This window comes from Aptenodytes patagonicus, chromosome 2, assembly GCF_965638725.1.
Source record: "Aptenodytes patagonicus chromosome 2, bAptPat1.pri.cur, whole genome shotgun sequence".
Lineage (NCBI taxonomy): Eukaryota > Metazoa > Chordata > Aves > Sphenisciformes > Spheniscidae > Aptenodytes > Aptenodytes patagonicus.
The window spans coordinates 94,089,204-94,106,555 of record NC_134950.1 but is presented as its reverse complement, the minus strand read 5'-3'; the positions used below and the strand labels follow the sequence as shown (position 1 = coordinate 94,106,555).

Here is a 17,352-nt window from a genome sequence, read left to right as displayed (position 1 = left end):
AACATTAAAAGTGATACTGTGAAAGTGAAACGTTCAACACTGATCATGTCTCTAAATCCAGTCTCAGGCCATGAGCACTAAAAAGTAGTATTTCTTCACCTTATAGCTTAAAAGCTATATATTTTGCCAATAACCATTATTCCAATCACAGTCGAGTTTCTCGCACTTCCAGTTCCAGACAGAAGTAGGAAAACAAGGCAGATCCTACATAGTCAGTAAGCATAACACGGGATATTAAAGTCAGCAGAATTTGAGATTTTTAAATGTGCATATATCTTTTGGGTCTAAGACACAATACCTAATAACTCTTCTCTGTTTTACCGACTCAGATATTTTGTGATACAACGTGGTTACTATGAACTAGTTTGACCAGCTGTAAATCAGTAACCGACCAGAGCTGAGTGGGGTTAGCCAAATTCAGCTAACCAGCGTGCAAGACACAGAACCATAGAATGGGGTTTGGGTTGAGGGGGACCTTTAAAGATCACCTAGCCCAACTCCGGGGCGCTCGGGACAGGGCAGCAAACACATCTGAACCTTGCCATTTGCAAAGGGGATGCCTGCTCCCCTGGCGAGCTGCTCGCTGTGGGGAGAGAAGAGGCATTGGACCTTGTTTGCACAGATGGGGATTGGTGGAGAGAGGCACTCCCTTCAGTAGAGTTTGCACCGAGTGGAAAAAAAAAATGTAAAAAACCTATGTTGCATAGACGTTTGTTTTTTTCCTTCACAACATTAGTCTCCTTTTCATAGTTCACGAGATTGTGGCAGTAGTACAACCGCTGCCATGGCACGTACCAGAAATGGCCCAGCTTCATCTCTTACGCTGCGCAGGGCTCACCACACATCTTCACAGCTCCCGTGCTCTGGCGGCACAGGAACGGCCCGGCTTAGCCGGTGCTAAACGGAGACTTTTATTGCAAACCTCCCCCTCTATTTCTTTCACCTTCAGGACTAAGCTCCTGCATTCTTCACTGGTAGCAAGTGCAGATCCATTCCCCTTCTAACCCACAGTGTGGTCGGAAACTTCTGTTTTAACTCAAGGGTGCCAAAAAAGGATATGTTGGGGGTTGGGGACTGTACAACCATTTCTGAGAGAAGACAGGAATAAAGGGAAGGTTTTTTTCTCCTGTGGCATTTGCCACTTCATCACAGGAATCCCCGTCCCTGCATTTTCAGAAACACTGTTGATTTTTGAGGTTGCAGTGCTCAGAACTTCCCTGGGGAATATAAACACTGTATGATGACAGGTTTAGGTAACAAAAACATGGTCCAATAGGCAAACTGGGCTGCCAGTCTCCAGAAGGGAAACATGGACCGCAGCCTGGAGAACTACTGCTGCAGCTGTACTGCACCATCAGATTAGACAGTCAAGAGTAGTTTGTCTATTTGACTCTTTTATTGTCCTGCCCCTGACTGTTCTTGCTCAGTTATCATTCCCTCTTATTTCCTAGACTTTCTTGTCCAAAGGGCCCCAGGTAACTTATGGTGCATAAGCTATGGTAATCATGAATGCAGAACATGAGGGTGCTTTACACCCAATTATATGGCCAATATATATTTTCCTTTTCATGGGTTGTAAAGCACGTTGCAAATGTTAATTTGTTAAACCTCATGCAGAATCCCTCTGAGGAAGATGTTACTTATGTTAAACCAGCAAATTAGCAGTAATGTCTCCCTATCAGTCAGCGGCAAGTTTTATTTTTCTCCCGCAGACTACAAGCCTTCCCAGGTTATGATTAACTGTGATTTCTGTGATTTACACTGCCCTTTACAAAACCTTTCTTCGTTTCTCAGAGCATGGAGAGAGCTCTATCTTTCAGATCTGCATCTCAGATCGTTAAAATTCACCAGGCAGCAGCATGTGAGGAAGAAAACACATTTCTTGGAAGTTCATGGCTATAGTTTTCCACGTCAGTAACTTCAGTGGGGTGCTTTAGACCATTTCCCTCCTATTCCTTGAGATTGAAATCACCTGATTTATCCCCATATAAAAGGCAGCCTTCTTTATTTTGTAAATAATTAACCCTCTTTAGAAAAGTGTGTTTTCGTATCCTGTTCCTGCAGACACCGTGCATATAAAATTCTCTTTGGAGTCACTTGAGAACTTAGCGGCGGCTTAGGGGAGGTTGTCCAGGGAGGTGGTGGAGTCTCCATCCTTGGAGATTTTCAAAAGCCGTCTGGACATGGTCCTGGGCAACCGGCTGTAGGTGGCCCTGCTTGAGCAGGGGAGGTGGACCACATGACCTCCAGAGGTCCCTTCTGACCTCAACCGTTCTGTAAGCTTTTATTTCAAAAATGAATGCAGAAAAAGTCCAGTAAAAAGAGGGCCCAAATCCTGCCCTCCTGTACACATAATTACTGTTGTAATCAACTCCCTTTCTAGAGGTGTCCATGAGGGCAGAATCCTGTCCTTTTCCCTGACTAAATATTCCCACTGTTATTATCATAAAAACCAATGCTACTAATAAAAACTCACACAAAAAGATCCAGGGCTCATGAAAGGACTACATGTCACATCATTCTTCCAATTGGTAAGATGACACTTTAGATGTAGGCATACATCTAAATAAATAAATGAAGCCAAAGCTGCTTCTAGCATAAGCTTTTTATATAATGCAGAATAGCACAAAGGCAGATCCAGTACACATCACTGGGGAGAAAGCGGTACAGTTATCAGTACGTAGGTATATTTGCTGTAAATAAGTATCTCCTACTTGGCAGTTGCTACAGGAAAGGGAATTATCACGGCCAGGTCTCCACTGTGCAAAGGATTTGCCACAGCTACATAACGCAGATAAGAAAAAAGTGTCTCTAAAGCATCTCTCTGCTGACCAGGACCCAGCTGGCCAGGAATCAAAAAATACAGAGCAGGGGCTACTCTGTTTTTACTGGCAGTTACTGAAAATTGTTGCAGACAATTCTCCTCAGACAGCAGCATACCAATTCCACCTTTGCAAGCCCAGGAAGGTGCTGTACTACACTACATGGCTGGGCTGGGGAACTGTAAGGAATACAGGAGCATATGTGGGCCTCGAGGAAACAAAATGTTATTTATATCCAGTGAAGTTAAGGCAAAATTTACTCCTATTCTGGATTCAGATCAGTATTTGCAATTCAAGGAGCCTAGTGGCAGAGCATCCAATTGATGGGTTCTAAGCTAAACTGCTTGCAGTGATTACTTTGAAATGCAAACTAGCTGTCAAAGGATTAAGAATGCATTGGGAAAAAAATACTATTTCTGATTTTCATCCGCGTGTTTCTCAAAATGTTAGAAAATGGCCCTGATTTTAAGGTGAGCAGAGTTTGCCAAAGAAAAGAATGGTATTGGTAGGATTGTGTCTAATAAAGAATAAGAAAGGGTGGTCAGCCATAAACACCTCTGTGAGAGGAAGAGACCTCCTCACAATGACAGCTCCTGTACCAGCTGCTGCTATGGTGCCTTCCTCATTGACTTCCACGTATGTCTTATGGACAACCTTTGACAGCACCAGAGATTTTGCAAACGACATTGCAGAAAGATCAGCTTTTGATTCAGTGAAGATGTCAGTCATCCCCATCTCTTGTAATACCTCATTGAGGTTAAAGGTGCCTTCCAGCTTGAATCGGGGGAGGTAGACCTCCACTCTTGTCTCAAACATGTGTTCTGAAGAGGCCCACAGCATTAAATTTTCATAGGTCATTGTGCTTTCAATCTAGAAGATGGGGAAAAAAAGAGCTTAAAATAGGTGGGCAGCTTTGAAAAGTTCAGATCTTTACCCAGCCTTAATTCAGACAACCAACTTTCAGCCATAGTCCATGATATATACGGCATTACCTGCTCCAGCCCACTGGTAGATCCATCAGCCATGTCACCTGGCAGCAGGATGATCATGCTCAGTGACTTCTGAGCATAAGGGAGTTCAAGGACCTGAGCACCCATCTCCTCAATGTAGCCTAATTTAAACGTGCCTTTCTGATACATCATCTGCACAGGCTTTTTCTCATTCTATTTAAAAGAAAATTATACAGTCACTTAAGCAAGACAGCTCTTAACATTTAAACTTATTATAGGTGTCATATCAGTAGTCAGGGTTTCAGCAGTAATTGTTGTTAGGCTAAACATTTTTCTTTATTTTGTTGCATCTACAGTGACACACAAAACATCAGCTTTGCCATGCATAAATAAAGGGGTTAATTCTCTGGAAAAAAACCCAATTTCTCTGCAACTGCTCAGATGGTGAAGCTGCTTAATAGTGCTACACTTCCAAACAGGCTGATGCTGGTTGGATTTGCAAGTCCTAACTTGGACTGGGATAAAGAAGAAATAGCACTGCAAGAATCAGGCTGTCATTTATCAGACTGATTGTTTAGACAGGAAGCAATCAATAGGTTAAGAGCAAAATCATAGCCTTTCTCAGACACGCTCTTCCAGGTTTTGTTAACTTGCCTTTTTTGTGATGGGATTGTTTGAAAGCTGTGTAAAGACTCAAGTTTCCTTTTACAGTTAGCTAACTTCTTAGCTAACTTCTAAAGCAGTGAAAGAAGAATTTTGGTAGATGACATATTTTCAGAAAAAAGTTCTGCTAGTATTGATTAGCATATGAAGAAAAATCTATACAGCTTCTCCCAATCTCATAGTTTCTCCTATGCAGCAGCGCATCAAATGTTCTCAGCTATAGACCATTGCCAATATCCATATTCAAAGATATTTAAAGTCACAAATATAAGCACTCTATGACAGTTTCTTACTGGTGTCTTAACAATGGAATGCAACATGGTAACTAGAAATCTACATTTTTCTGACCTTTCTCTTTGATCTATGAGGAACACTCAGAAGAGACCTTTTCCCATACAAAGCTCTGCAAGTTAAGATCAGACCTAAATCTGTTGGGTTTTTTTCCTTTCGTTATGGATGAGAACTAATAGAATATTGGCACAAGATATGGAAAGAAGGCAAAACTGAATTAAATGAAAGTCTTTTCTGATAACATCTGTTAGGCTTAAATGGCACACACAATACTTGGAGGAATGTGCTTGTTAAAGAACTAACTTTGCAACCATATTGACAATACCTTAGTTAAACAATGAAAGCTTTGCTGATATCCCTAAGGCAGGAAAAAAAGGCTAAAAATTAAAATACGTTTAAAATAAACCTTCACATGTTGCAAATACTACAAGTAAACCAAAATACCCTAGAAGAATTTTTCCTTTTTCAAATTGCAACTGTGTATTTGTAGTTTGTTACTATCTGGCCTAGTTTGTTTGGTCTGTTTGTTTCAATCTCTCAAATGCATAGCTAATGTTAAAATGTATTGAATGTATAAGCACCAGGATGACCCCCTGGAGCCTGTATGAAATGGGATGTTCAGATTCGCTTCCATCCATGACAACTATCTGTAATGACTATGTTCAAAAGTGCTAATCAAGGCTAATACTTGTGTTTTGCCAGTCACCAAAGCAAAACGCTTGAGTTGTTGCAACTTCTGAGTCTTGCACACTTTTTTAGTAAAGATTATGCTTTTCTGTGAAAAACCCTCCTGCTACCTCTTCCCAACAGGAGAGGCACGTTAAGTTCCCAGCACACCCACACCTTGCTCACAGGGCAGCTGAGCCCTGGACATTGTGCTTCTATGTTATACTTGCTTCATTGCTCATAGTATCTAGGGTAAATAATGTTAAGATTTACAGAATGCAGATGTACCTGATTCAGTTTAAAATCTCTCTGTACTGTTTTTTGTTCCTCAAACTTGTGTTCCCAGGATGCTTTGAAGTAGATTACATTCACTAGCACCAGCAATGCACGTGCGTCGATCACACCAGGAGCAAATAGTTCCTTGATTTTACCTAAAGGAAATTTTGGAATACACAAGTATTTGCTAGTTGTCATTAAGACTCTGGACTGAGACTCAATTACTTGTCTGTGAACTTAGTTTTGGAGAAACTTAGAAATCTAGGTCTTGGTTTATTCAAAGGACAGGGACAATATAGGCAAACAAATGGTAGATTCCTCTGCACTGTTACCAGCAGTGAGCACCCAGAGCAACGATGGCTCCTAACCCTGTGCAAGGTGGCTCCTGAACATTCAGCCCTCTTACTGGGAGCCAACTGGGGTTAACAGCTCTTTCCCACACCCGTCACAGGCCGCTCTGCCAGTACAAGGACAGGTTTGGTCAGGAGCTGGGCAACTGAGAAATTACAGAAGCCTTCAAATCTATTTGCCTGTCCCCCAGTAAGTTCTGGTTTATGTTCAGCCACAAGATTTAGAAAATTCTCATCCCACTGCTACTGCAGCTCTGGCAAAGCTAAGGGAAAACAGCATATATCATGTTTAGTCTAATCAGCAAGAGCCAATGGCCCCTGCTAGCCTGTTAAGGGCAAAAGCTGGTTGTTTGTCACTTGTGATAGTGAGTCTCGCTGGTGGTCACACCTCTCATCTTTGTGGGCATCACTACATATAACCAGGTCCTCGGTCATCCTCCCTCCTCCCCCAAGTTGTTCCCAGTCTCACCACGAAGCTCACGGCTTCCATCCCCTGCTGTCCTGTATCTGCATTTGTGGCTGTTCGCGGAAGCAATTTGTCTGGTCAAGTCTTATAGGTATTATTGCAATTATCATGCCAGGCATAAGGGTGGGAATACAAAAGTATTTGACAACAAACACACCTTTAATTCAGAAATAATTTAGCTGATAACTTAGTCTAATATTTCAAGAGTGGATGGGAAGAGAAACCGTCTTTAAACAGCATAGGATAGAACACACAGAAACGTGAACAAGTCTTTGCTTTTCATACCATGGAATTTCTTTTGTTGAAGTAGTGGAAGAAGGCAGTGATAGTACAGCTATGGTTTTGCTTTGTTTTACCTTGTGTCTCCCTTTCAACCCAAGTGTTAATTTTTATTCTGGCGGCTTCAACAGCACCATGAAAGTCCACTGTTTGCAGCATTGCTCCATACAGTTCCTTAGCGCACATTAGAAATTGCTGTAAAGCAAAATAAAGATTATGAATTGGTCAAATCTGTTAAGCACTTATTCCCTTTTGAAAGAAATCAATGGTTCAGAACTATTTTAGAAATGGTGAGGGACCTGTTGACTCCATAAGGCAAAATTTGATTTTGGAAACATCAACTATCTGAAGTTTATTCAGAGAATCTTTGAAGAAGAGATAATTATTCTATTGCATAGGCAAAAAAGTAAATAAGTAAAAAAAGAAAGCCACAAGAAAGAGTCTTCCCATGGAGAACTGCATACCTGAGGTCCGGATAAAAATAAAAAATTAGAGAACATGCAAGATGTGTTGTTTAATGCTTAAGTATCCAAATCATTCAACAGAACTAATTGACAGCAAAGCGAAGATGTGACTAGCAAGATATCAACACTAGGTAATCTAGAGACCACTCTGTCATTCAGTAAGAAAGGAGTAAGAAGTTCAGCACAGCAGCTCTACGCATGGAACTATATAACATCTCGGGTGATAAGCCCTCTCCAAGCTTACTGCTGCCCCAGTCGTGCCACTTGCAAGCCCAGAAGTAAGTAGCTTACAGGCAGCTTGACTAGGCCATTTTTGGCTGTAGTCACACCTCTGGCTGAGTGTAGACATATGCCAAAAGCGAACAGACTCCTGCTTTATTTTTGCTCTATAGCCATTGATATCTACAGGGTGGGGGTTTTTTAAACAAAAGAATTGAAAGCTGACACTCTTGTCTCTTTTCCACCAGCCCCAGGAGATACGGCTCCAAGAAGCACATCAAGTGCTCCAAAATAGACACGAGGGAGGCAAAAGCGAGGCTGACAGTTACAGAGAAGCTTGAGGTCAGGGCCACAGCAGTTAGCAGACACAGCTAACTTACCTGCTGGAGTTCAAATCCTTGTTGTAGAAAGAGATTGTTGGCCAGGGTTAAAACATAGCTTTCACCAAGGTTTTGTAGTTGTAAAAGCAGTGCCTGGAATGCCTTATGGTTAAGGTCCCCATCCTTGTTACACTAGGAATATTACAAACACAACAATTATAACGATTCCTCCATACAGCTTTGTGCGTGTGATCTTGACTCCCTCCAGTGGTAGACTCCAGTGCTTTATAACTAGTAACCTACCATGCGGTGAAGAAAAGGCTCAGGTGCTCCCCACCTAAGGATGTACCTGTGAGAGGGATGACTGTCTTTTCTGGCTTTGTTCTGGCTCCATTTCTGGGGCTGCACTCTCAAGATCAGATCCAAGGCTCATTCTTCCTGCAGTTTTCCTGACATGGAGCACCTGCAGTTGAAGATGCCAAATTATGGCAATTGTAACCAGGGTAAAAGCATTTTCCTTGTTTAAAAGATTTGCTATGCTGTCCTGGGTAAATGGTGTAGATTTATGAAAGTTATTTTCTCAGCTTCAGTCAGGCTGAAATGACAGACTTGAAATTGTTCATATATTCATGTTCAAATTCACATTTCTATACTAGCAAACCAAGAAGAACTTGCACTTAATCCCTCAAAATGTTACTCTCCACTACCTCAAAATGTTTACATTTGATATGTATTTTTATTGCTACACTTACCTTAAATTTCAAAACAAAAAGTTGCCTCAGGCAAAGAGACAAACATAGTTTTCTTTGAAAACATCAAAACTGGCTTTTTGTAATCTTTGTAATCTTCTTAATCTTTGCATCAGCTTAGGAAATATGTCAAAACCACGGTGCTCTTAATGGAAACCAGTCCTTGTTTCTAATGTGCAAATATCTTGCTGAAAAATTTCCAGCAGCTTCTCCATTATAATAATGTTCCATCATACATAGATTTAATCTTTTTTATTGAGGATACTGGATCCCCATTGCTTTCCTAAAATAAGCAAGAGTCCCTGTGTATTGGGTTTATGTGCCAAGGTTATGGTAGCCAGGGGGCTGCAAGGGTGGCCCCTGTGTGAAGAGTTTGGGGGCTGCCCCCATGTCGAACAGAGCTGGTTCCAGCTGGCTCCAAAATAAGTCGAGTCTGTTTTGCCATGACAGTAATTGGTGAGTGATGTCCCTGTCCTTATCTCGACCCACAAGCTTTTTCATCTTATTTTCTCTCCCTGTCCTTGTTGAAGAGGGGGAGTGAGAGAGGGGCTGGGTGGGCACCTAGCAGCCACCAGCCAATGTCAGCGCACCACACCCTGGGAATCTCGTGAGGATGGCATGTCTACCTTGGTTGCGGGTAACCCAGCAGTCAGACTGTGCACATGGCAGTGTTAGGATATGATGGATGAAGATCTACCCGTACAGAGCCAGCTACTGACAAGAACCTCTGCCTTAGGATTATTGGTCTTTTACCAGTCATGGGCACAAACAAGAAAAGAGAAGAAGGATTGTAGAAAGCAGAACTTGCACTGCGGAGAGTAAAGCCACAGCGATTGAAGGGGTAGCTTTCTTCACCCCCTCCCTGCCCACCTAGGTCCCTGTGAGCTCTACAGGTGAGACATTTTGACTCTTGAATGTCATAAGTGATAAGTGAGCTAACGCTTCCAGCCACCCAGGTGCAATCACTTCAGGTTTCTGCAACTCTCCCCACTACCCACCCAGACTCACACTTTCAGGATTCTCATAGCAACCATGAGAGGAAGCGCCTGCCCATAATTTTGAAACAAAGTCTGATATTCTGGCAGCAGGCTGGGGGAAAGCCAGTGTGCCCCACTGTGGTGTATCGCCTCCTCTCATTCAGCTCTTGCTCCATGCCCCTGAGTCTGCATGGGGGCATGGTGCAACTCACACAAGCAGATGGCAAGGATCATAGCACACCAAGCACAGCTCTGCAGGCAGCAGCTGTGCTTGTATTCGTGCTTGTTTCCTATGAGACCCTCGCACACGTGTCGTGCTAGGATGTCCAACATTTCCATTAAGGGAACAGCAAGCAATGTGGAAGCATCTCAGCATGTTTCATTAATACTTACTTTCTCTATCTGAGCAGCAGTGTTGTTTTTTGCACCTAGATGGACCAGGGCCAGGGCAACAGAGATGCTCATTGGAGAGAAGATGATGTTTGTGTCCTCTGCATTTCTGTTGAGCTTATTGTAGAGATCAAGGCAAAACTCAGTAATTGGTCTAGAAATGGAGCCCATCATGAAGCAGCTGCTGACTGGGAGCACAAAAGAAAGAAGAAATTTAATGCAGCTTGTTGCCTAGCTAGATCACACCGTGAAGCATCTGTCTGCCTTGAGATTGTCCCATAGCTGGTTGCTAAATAATAGAAGTTTGCTAAATTCTGAGAGTTTGAAACAGCCAACCTTGCACACATCTGTCAGTCCATGCTACACAGCAGGAGCAAGGACACAGCGGGTCTGGAAAAGGGACCCAAGATCACAACATATGTGAATTCCTCAGAAAGGACCATTTTTCTGTCTTATCCCATGGTGTGTCTTATTTCAGATCATGGTATTGAAATCAGTCAACTGTGGATTAACATTTTCCTTCTCCAAACTGGTTTGACGTATACAGTTATATCAACTCTTTCCTCCTGTAACAACACGCGATTAGTGACAGAAACTTGGTGACAGAAACTACGCCTGCATATAACCATGTTTGGTAACCAGAGCTGTGGTATGAGGGTTTCAAACAACAGGTTTATAAAAATAAGATCACTATTAATTAAATGTCTTCATATATGAAAAAGGGCTATTAACAGCTATGGAGACTGAACTATATATGGAAACATAAACAGTTTGAAATACACTTTTTCCCTCCTCATGAATTTTCCAGGAGCCACAGATCCAGGCAGGACACACAATTAAAATCTCCAAACAAAGCAATAGCTCAACAGCCCAGAAAAGAAGTCTGTAAGTTCCTGCTCAATGATATGACAAGATCTGTGTCACTCTTTTCTTTTGTACTAGAAACATAACAGTCTGATGCCTTTCCCGTGGGTCATTTACATTAAATCCACTCTGCTAAGAACAAGCTGGGACTAAGTTCCAGCTTGGTGCTTGCAAGCAGGAGGCCATCTGAAAAAAAGGGGTTTAGAAACTCCTTTCCTGTCCCTTAGGAGAAGAACTGTAAAGCTGTTGTGTGGATACCAGTGGGATCACACGAGCTTTTCTGGAATCGTTATACGCAAAAAACACCACATCACTTTCAGTGTCAAACAAATGATATTTTGGACAGCACACCAGAAAAATGTGTGAAAAGCAAAACATACACTCCTGCCTGCTTGCAGACACAGAGATGAGTAGCTGTGTCCTGTGTTCCAGAAAGATGCTTTATTTAGGGGAAAATATACAGCCACAGTATGGAGCGAAGGCCCTCATGTCTTCCACAGCACAGATCTGGCTAGCTCTAGCTTTCAGCCTGCATCAGGACAAGTGTGGGTTGGGTCCATAGCAAACTGCCAGAGCTCCTCTCCGTTGAAAAGATGGTGAGTGCACAGCTGGGTGGTTATTCTCACCTCCCACAGAAAGCCATGGCACATCAGGTGCTTTTTCTCAGCCCTGTGCCCCCTGGCTGCTGCAGCCCGCAAGGCCAAGTTAGGTGAGGAGCTCCAACCTGTGTCACCAGAAGACTAAGGGTGCAAAAAGGTGGGTGCAAAGCTGAACTTCAGGATTTTTCATCAGCAGAGCCCTTGTATGGCCTGTCCTGGGCTGTCGGTATCCAGCAGGCACTTTGAGAGGGGTCTAGAGCCTTCTTGGGAAGGGGCTGCCTTGTGTTGGGGACCCCCATCCCCTCCCAGCCAATGCTCTCCTGCCACCCCATTCATCCACTGAGGCCCCAGCTCTTCTACCACAGCCACAGCCCCACACACACACGCAGAGCCTGCCCTTCACAGAGCTTTCTTTACTCCAAGAACTACTCAAAATGTCTTGCATTGCCCTCAAGGATGCAGAGCTGCCTCTTGCTCAGCCATAAGCCAGACACAAACTTTGCATGAGAAGCTGGGGCTCAGGCGCCAGAAGTTACCAGGACTTAGAGAGTTGTTGTGGCTCAGCTGAGATCCAGCATTTGTCTGTGCAAACCATCTTAGCCCGCAGCAAGTGCCAGACAATGGGAATGAACTCAGCCCACAGGAAAACAGACTTAGCCTAAGACAGATTGCTGCAGTGGATTGGAATAGCTGAAAAGTCAAGTTGCTGAATATATGAAGGTGCCACATGTGGCAAATGCAAACATTTCTTGCCTTTTGACTAGCTTGAAAAGCACAGCAATAATCAATGCTTCATCATGTTTCTGACTGATTCTCTGTGGAAAGAACCGGCAATGCTGAAAGAAAAAGTTCATATATGTTTCATACCAAGACATTTGTTTTACCCTCAAGTCCAGTACTTCACATAAAGACCTAATACAAGTGGGCAAAACAGAGGAGAAATACCCAAAAGGTTCTCTGAACAAACAAATTAAAAATTAGTTATATCTCATTAATTCTGAAAACAGCTGTTCTAGCTCTGCTGTTTGTGTCTTTGTATGTTTGGTCTTTCATTTTCCTTTTAATAACACAGTCATCTTACCACAAGAAAAAGACATTGCACTAAATAATGATTTCTCTTTTCTTCCACCTTCATTATCTACTATCCAGAACCTTCCGAAAACAAAACTCAGCGCTTCTTCAGTGCGGAAGTTTGTATTGCTCCACTTCCACACCTCTTGAAAGATCTGAAATGGAGCTGTGAAATCGTTCATGGCGAATGTAGGTCATGAGGCATATTGTAGGTGTGCCCAAACCTCAGAACGAGTCAAGGAGAAAAAAAGAGTTAATAAACTTCCTCAGCAGGAAGGAGGCACCTCCACCCCACCCTGCAGGGAGAGGACCGACTGCCAAGCGTGGAGGGAGAACCCAGAAGCTGGGAACAGGTTTTAAAAGCGAGTGCCTGGCCTACCAAGGTGGCCACTCCTTTAGAAAAAGCAGCAGGCTGTCCTCAGGGTGACACCCAGGTGCAAACACTACGGCCAACTCCATGGTTTTGTGAGTGGGAACTACTTAGAGAGCTGCCCTGGAAACCCAAAGCAAGGGAAGGGAGGTGTGGTCTGGTGGAGGAACTTTCTAACTGCAGAATGAAAGGATTTAGTGAACTTTCTTCATCTAAATTGGGGCGGGCACAAGCATATGAATGATTCCACACCATAAAGCCATGTGTGTAGTCTGTGTAATCATTCAATCAGTGAGAGTTTTGGAGTTACTGCGAGGACTGTGAGGTTTGGAGAACACCTACATGGTGGACAACAAATGGTAGCATTACTTTTGAAAGATCTTGGAGTGGTAAGGATAGAAGATATAAGACCAAAAGAAGAGTTCCAAGAAGATCATAGCTGCTATTCTGCACTAGCCAGTGTCTGCACTGAACATTAGCAATAGTGCAGAGACAGCAAGCAGGGTTGGGGCTTTACAGCTGATGAAGGGAGATGCTTTGCATGATGGTTCAGTAGCCTTTAACATAGTCCAGCAGATGGAAATTGCTGGCACTGTTATATGTGAGCAAGAAGCTACCCAGGAAAAGAGCTTCCTTCAGAAGAAACCACTGTATACCAGAGACCTTGTAAAGATGACAAACTTCTTCCATGGCTATGTTAAATGAAGACTATTCGTCATCTGTTCTCTCTTCACAGTTTGTTTTTGGCTAAGGGTAGATGAAATCAAGACACAAACTCTCAAAGAATAAAAAGCTGTGCTCAAAGCTATCATAATTAATAGGTGTATTAGATTATATTATGCAGTCAACAGGAGGAGGCAGTAAATAAGGTGGAGAGACTAAGAGAGCTGTAGCCTTGTTTTTAAGGTAATTCTATATTTAATACAAGGTAAAGCAAGAAGGAACCTGTTTTACCTGATGCCACATGATAATTTCCATTGCATGTTTTACTTATTCAATCTGCCTCCCATTAAGGTGCTTTAATGCACGTTCATTTCTCATACACAAAGGGAGACAGAATCGGCAGAAATGACATGTCTATCCTAGGAAAGGAGCACATGTCAGATAATACTGTCTCCTCACATGAAAAATCTATTATTGGTAGAAGTGACTTTCTTATTTTTCATGACCACTCACACAAAAAGACATTTCCAAGTGTTTCTGTGCTGATTTGGAGCGAAAGGGACAAACAGCACATAAGAAAAATGAAATTTCCTGCAACACAGAAATTCTAATCATCCCTATGTGACACAAAACATTTCCAAAGTAACATGCTTTAAATTAAAAACCAATACATTTCAGTACGAAATAATTTTTCAGGGGAAATGTTACCAAGCTCATTTTCTAAACAACTTAGCTTCTCAGGCTGCTACTTTTATGCCAAAAAGGGCTTTTTCTGACTGTTTCTATTATTTTGCATCAGTATCTCCAGGATGTATCTTTTCTACCTCTTTCTAGGCCAATTATTGCTGCATAAACAGACGTGGATGTACATTGGCCTGTTACAGGCTGTACAGTGGCAAGTTATTTGCTATGCCTATGTGCAGCTGCATAGGCTTCTCAACATCGTGGCCAAACCCAAGAGCTAGTATGTTGATAGCGAAGACTAGCATCCCCAGTAACAAAACAAAATCTGAATACCACTCCACCCTTCCTATTTTATATAGTCATTGTTTAAGAACATAAACAATCCCCCGGCAGCAGGGATCAGGGCACAGGGGAAACGCCTAAGCACCCAGTCAAAGAACTGCATGCCCTTTCTCTCGTCTAGTGAACATTTCAAGGCTTTTTCTTGTGCCACGGAAACCTGAGTAAAGAAGGGAAATTTACCTGTATCTCCCACTTCATGGGTGAGTTTGCCCAGGTCATCAGCACCATCACTTCACCTGAAGCCCATTTCTACCAGAGTGGGTAGAGGTGCTCTGGAAGAGCCTGCCCTTCAGCCCTTCCAGAGGCACAGGCAGAAAAGCATCTGCTTTCTGGTATAAGCTACTGAGCTGATCAGTCCTGTGGCAATGAGAGCTTTCTGGATGGGCAGAGAGGTCCTGGGGAAATTTCAGATTCAAAAGTCTGTGAAATTTAGGCAAGAAACTTTAAATTCATAGCTTTGGACATGTGTTCCTAAATTCCTCATCTATGTCCCACTGAAGACCAGCTCCCTTTGTGTGAGCTCTTGAGCCACCTGAATTTTAGCAGTGTGTTTTGCTGCCTGCACCCTGTAAAGGTATCTCCCCCTCTGTCCCATCTGTAAACATTATGTTTACTTTAACAACCTGTAGACTATTTTGGATCTGCCAAAAAAAATCACAAGTTATTTAAAAAAAAAAAAAAAGAATCGTTTACCTTCTTGCCCAAAGAGGTTAAATGAAGAGCACAACAGCTGAGCTCTGGAGCACGTTCTTGTGAATACTGTATTACAAAAAAGCTCCCACTCTCTTGTGGGAAAGCTGAGCCTCTAACCAATTGTTGATGATAGCAGCATGTTGCAATTTAATGCAAATGCCATCAACATGAAGTTTCCTGCAGAAGACTGGAAAACCTGCATATAGCAATATGCTAATAGTCTTTCTCTCAAAGCTGCCCAACAAGTTTGGCAGGAAACATCTGCTGGCAACATCTCCTGATTGCAATGCCAAGTCACCCTCAGCTGAAAAACTGGGCATTAACCCTGGAGATCCATGGCTGTACTGTACTACTGTGCGTAGTCCCTTTAAAATTTGATGGGGTCTGGCCTGGACAGAGGGGTGTGCAGGGTTCATGCCAGGATTCAGAGAAACCTTGTTTGGGGCTGAGCTTGCTTGCAGAGATAGAGCAAATGAATGGGAAATGCATGAGCTTTATGTTGCCTACAGCCATCTCCCTCTCTCAGGTAAGTAGTCAGCTTTATGCGTATGGAAGGAGCTTAATTAGAGAGGGGAAGAAGTATTTCCTTGAACTGTAACAGGAATCCCCAGCCAGGGGGTATTCTTTTAAATCATTGGAGTTAAGAATAAAAGAAGGCCAGGCGTGGTTGATCACATAGGTTATGTCTCCAGCATAAAGCGAGATGGAAGTAAAGAGATGGGAAGCACGGCGCTGCACCAGCACAGTGTTTGATCTCCCCTAACCAGCACCACTGAGCTCAGGTGCAACACTGGGTTATGGCAGCTGGACTCAGGGGTCAAAATTAAGTCCTCTAAGGTTGTATGTGGCTTTGCAACGCTGAAATTTTTCTGTCTTTCTCACCTCTTCTTTCTTCCTACAAAGCTGGCTTTGGATTCATAGGTTATTTGAGGGATCAGACATGGTGAGGGGAGAAAGGAGGAAAGAGGAGGAAGGTCTCCCAGAACCATCTTGCCCTTCCCACACTTCCCTTCTAGTGCTGAAGCTGGGCCACCCTCTTCCTCAGGCACAGCTCCCACCAGCTTTGCTGTTTCCTGCTCCTCTGCCAAGGTCTCAGCCCAGTTGCCCAGGCTCCAGTGCTCCAGTGCCCATCCAAAAAAAGGGATTTGTAAACAATGCAAGATACAATGATAAAATGAGTGTTCTTGTTACCCCTATTCTTTTCCGCACTTTTTTGCTTCCATTTGCCATTCACTTCCTTGTTTCTGTTTTTCCTTCCTGCATGTTTCTGTAGTGTTCCTTAGTCTTTCTCCTCAGTTCTTTCTGTCTCTTTATCTGTTTTTTTTTTAAATTTATTTCTGCACATTGCCTTACCATGTACCTTTTCTTCTTCTGCCTTTATGAGCCCTAGCCTCTTTTCAGTGACAGTCTAATATTTTTGAGTATCTTTCAAGACTTTACTTCTTCCAATCTCTCTGCTTTCTCCCTCCCTCCTATATTAACATCATTCCTCCACTGATTTATTTTACTTGCTCTGTACATATATTCTCTCAGAACTTCCTTGACATCGATTTAACTGCTTTGCCTCAGGAAATGTCAATGTATGTGCAAATACTGTCTTTTCTAGGCCCTTAGGATAGTATATTCATGTTCAAAACTGTACTGCTTTTCCAATGGGGCCAATTGGCTCTATGTAGCATTTTTCAAGTTTCAAACCCAAACTGCTCTTCCCCACAACTTTTGTTACCACAAGACATGTATCCCTTCTCTTCTACGAAATGCTGGGAGCAGGAAGTGGGCAATGACTGTGCAGCTGAGCAAGTGATGTGATGACTAGACACATAATGCTGCAGTTTGCAACTGCCTGCAAAAGCCAGCCACGGCTTGCTTTTTTCCATCAGGGCCATCACCCATCACTGGATAGTAATGCTCTGTTGAAAGGTGAGGTGGAGCAGCTTGGCGATCCGAGCCAGTCCTCAGCTATGTTCACTTTCTCCATCGTAACCAACGCCTTTCAGCACGTAAGTGTTCCTATACACAAGCTCCCACACACGTTTTCCCATATCCTCCCATGCAATTTCTTGCCCAAGGCCCGGAGGCCAGCATGGGTGGAACCAAACAGTAGACCGTAACAGCATTTCTCACACCAGCAGGAGCCTTACTGATACTTCTCCCTCACATGGTGCAAGATGGATAGGTTTCATA

The 17,352-nt window shown here is 43.0% G+C and overlaps 1 protein-coding gene across 3 annotated transcripts; it reads right to left on the bottom strand.

Moving 5' to 3' along the window:
• Nucleotides 1–2,587: 2,587 nt before the first annotated feature.
• On the bottom strand, nt 2,588–15,249 carry LOC143156631 (serpin B12-like). Of its 3 annotated transcripts, none has more exons than XM_076330421.1 (8): nt 15,169–15,249; nt 9,886–10,070; nt 8,116–8,229; nt 7,827–7,958; nt 6,841–6,958; nt 5,681–5,823; nt 3,815–3,985; nt 2,588–3,692 (listed from the first exon to the last, which is right to left on the bottom strand). In XM_076330421.1, the coding sequence occupies exons 2-8, from the start codon at nt 10,054–10,056 to the stop codon at nt 3,288–3,290; spliced, it is 1,254 nt and encodes a 417-aa protein (XP_076186536.1). In that variant the 5' UTR covers nt 10,057–10,070; nt 15,169–15,249; the 3' UTR covers nt 2,588–3,287. The 3 variants fall into 3 exon arrangements, with proteins under 3 accessions (XP_076186536.1, XP_076186537.1, XP_076186538.1); XM_076330422.1 differs by lacking the exon at nt 15,169–15,249 and adding an exon at nt 14,656–14,706; XM_076330423.1 differs by lacking the exon at nt 15,169–15,249 and adding an exon at nt 11,882–11,904.
• Nucleotides 15,250–17,352: the final 2,103 nt, after the last annotated feature.

Coding starts and splice junctions, on each gene's coding strand:
- LOC143156631 (XM_076330421.1), bottom strand. CDS start 10,056: ATGATGGGCTCCATTTCTAGACCAATTACTGAGTTTTGCCTTGATCTC. Junction 7,959..8,115: donor GACAGTCATCCCTCTCACAG/GTACATCCTTAG, acceptor TAATATTCCTAG/TGTAACAAGGATGGGGACCT. Junction 3,986..5,680: donor GAGATTTTAAACTGAATCAG/GTACATCTGCAT, acceptor TCTTTTAAATAG/AATGAGAAAAAGCCTGTGCA.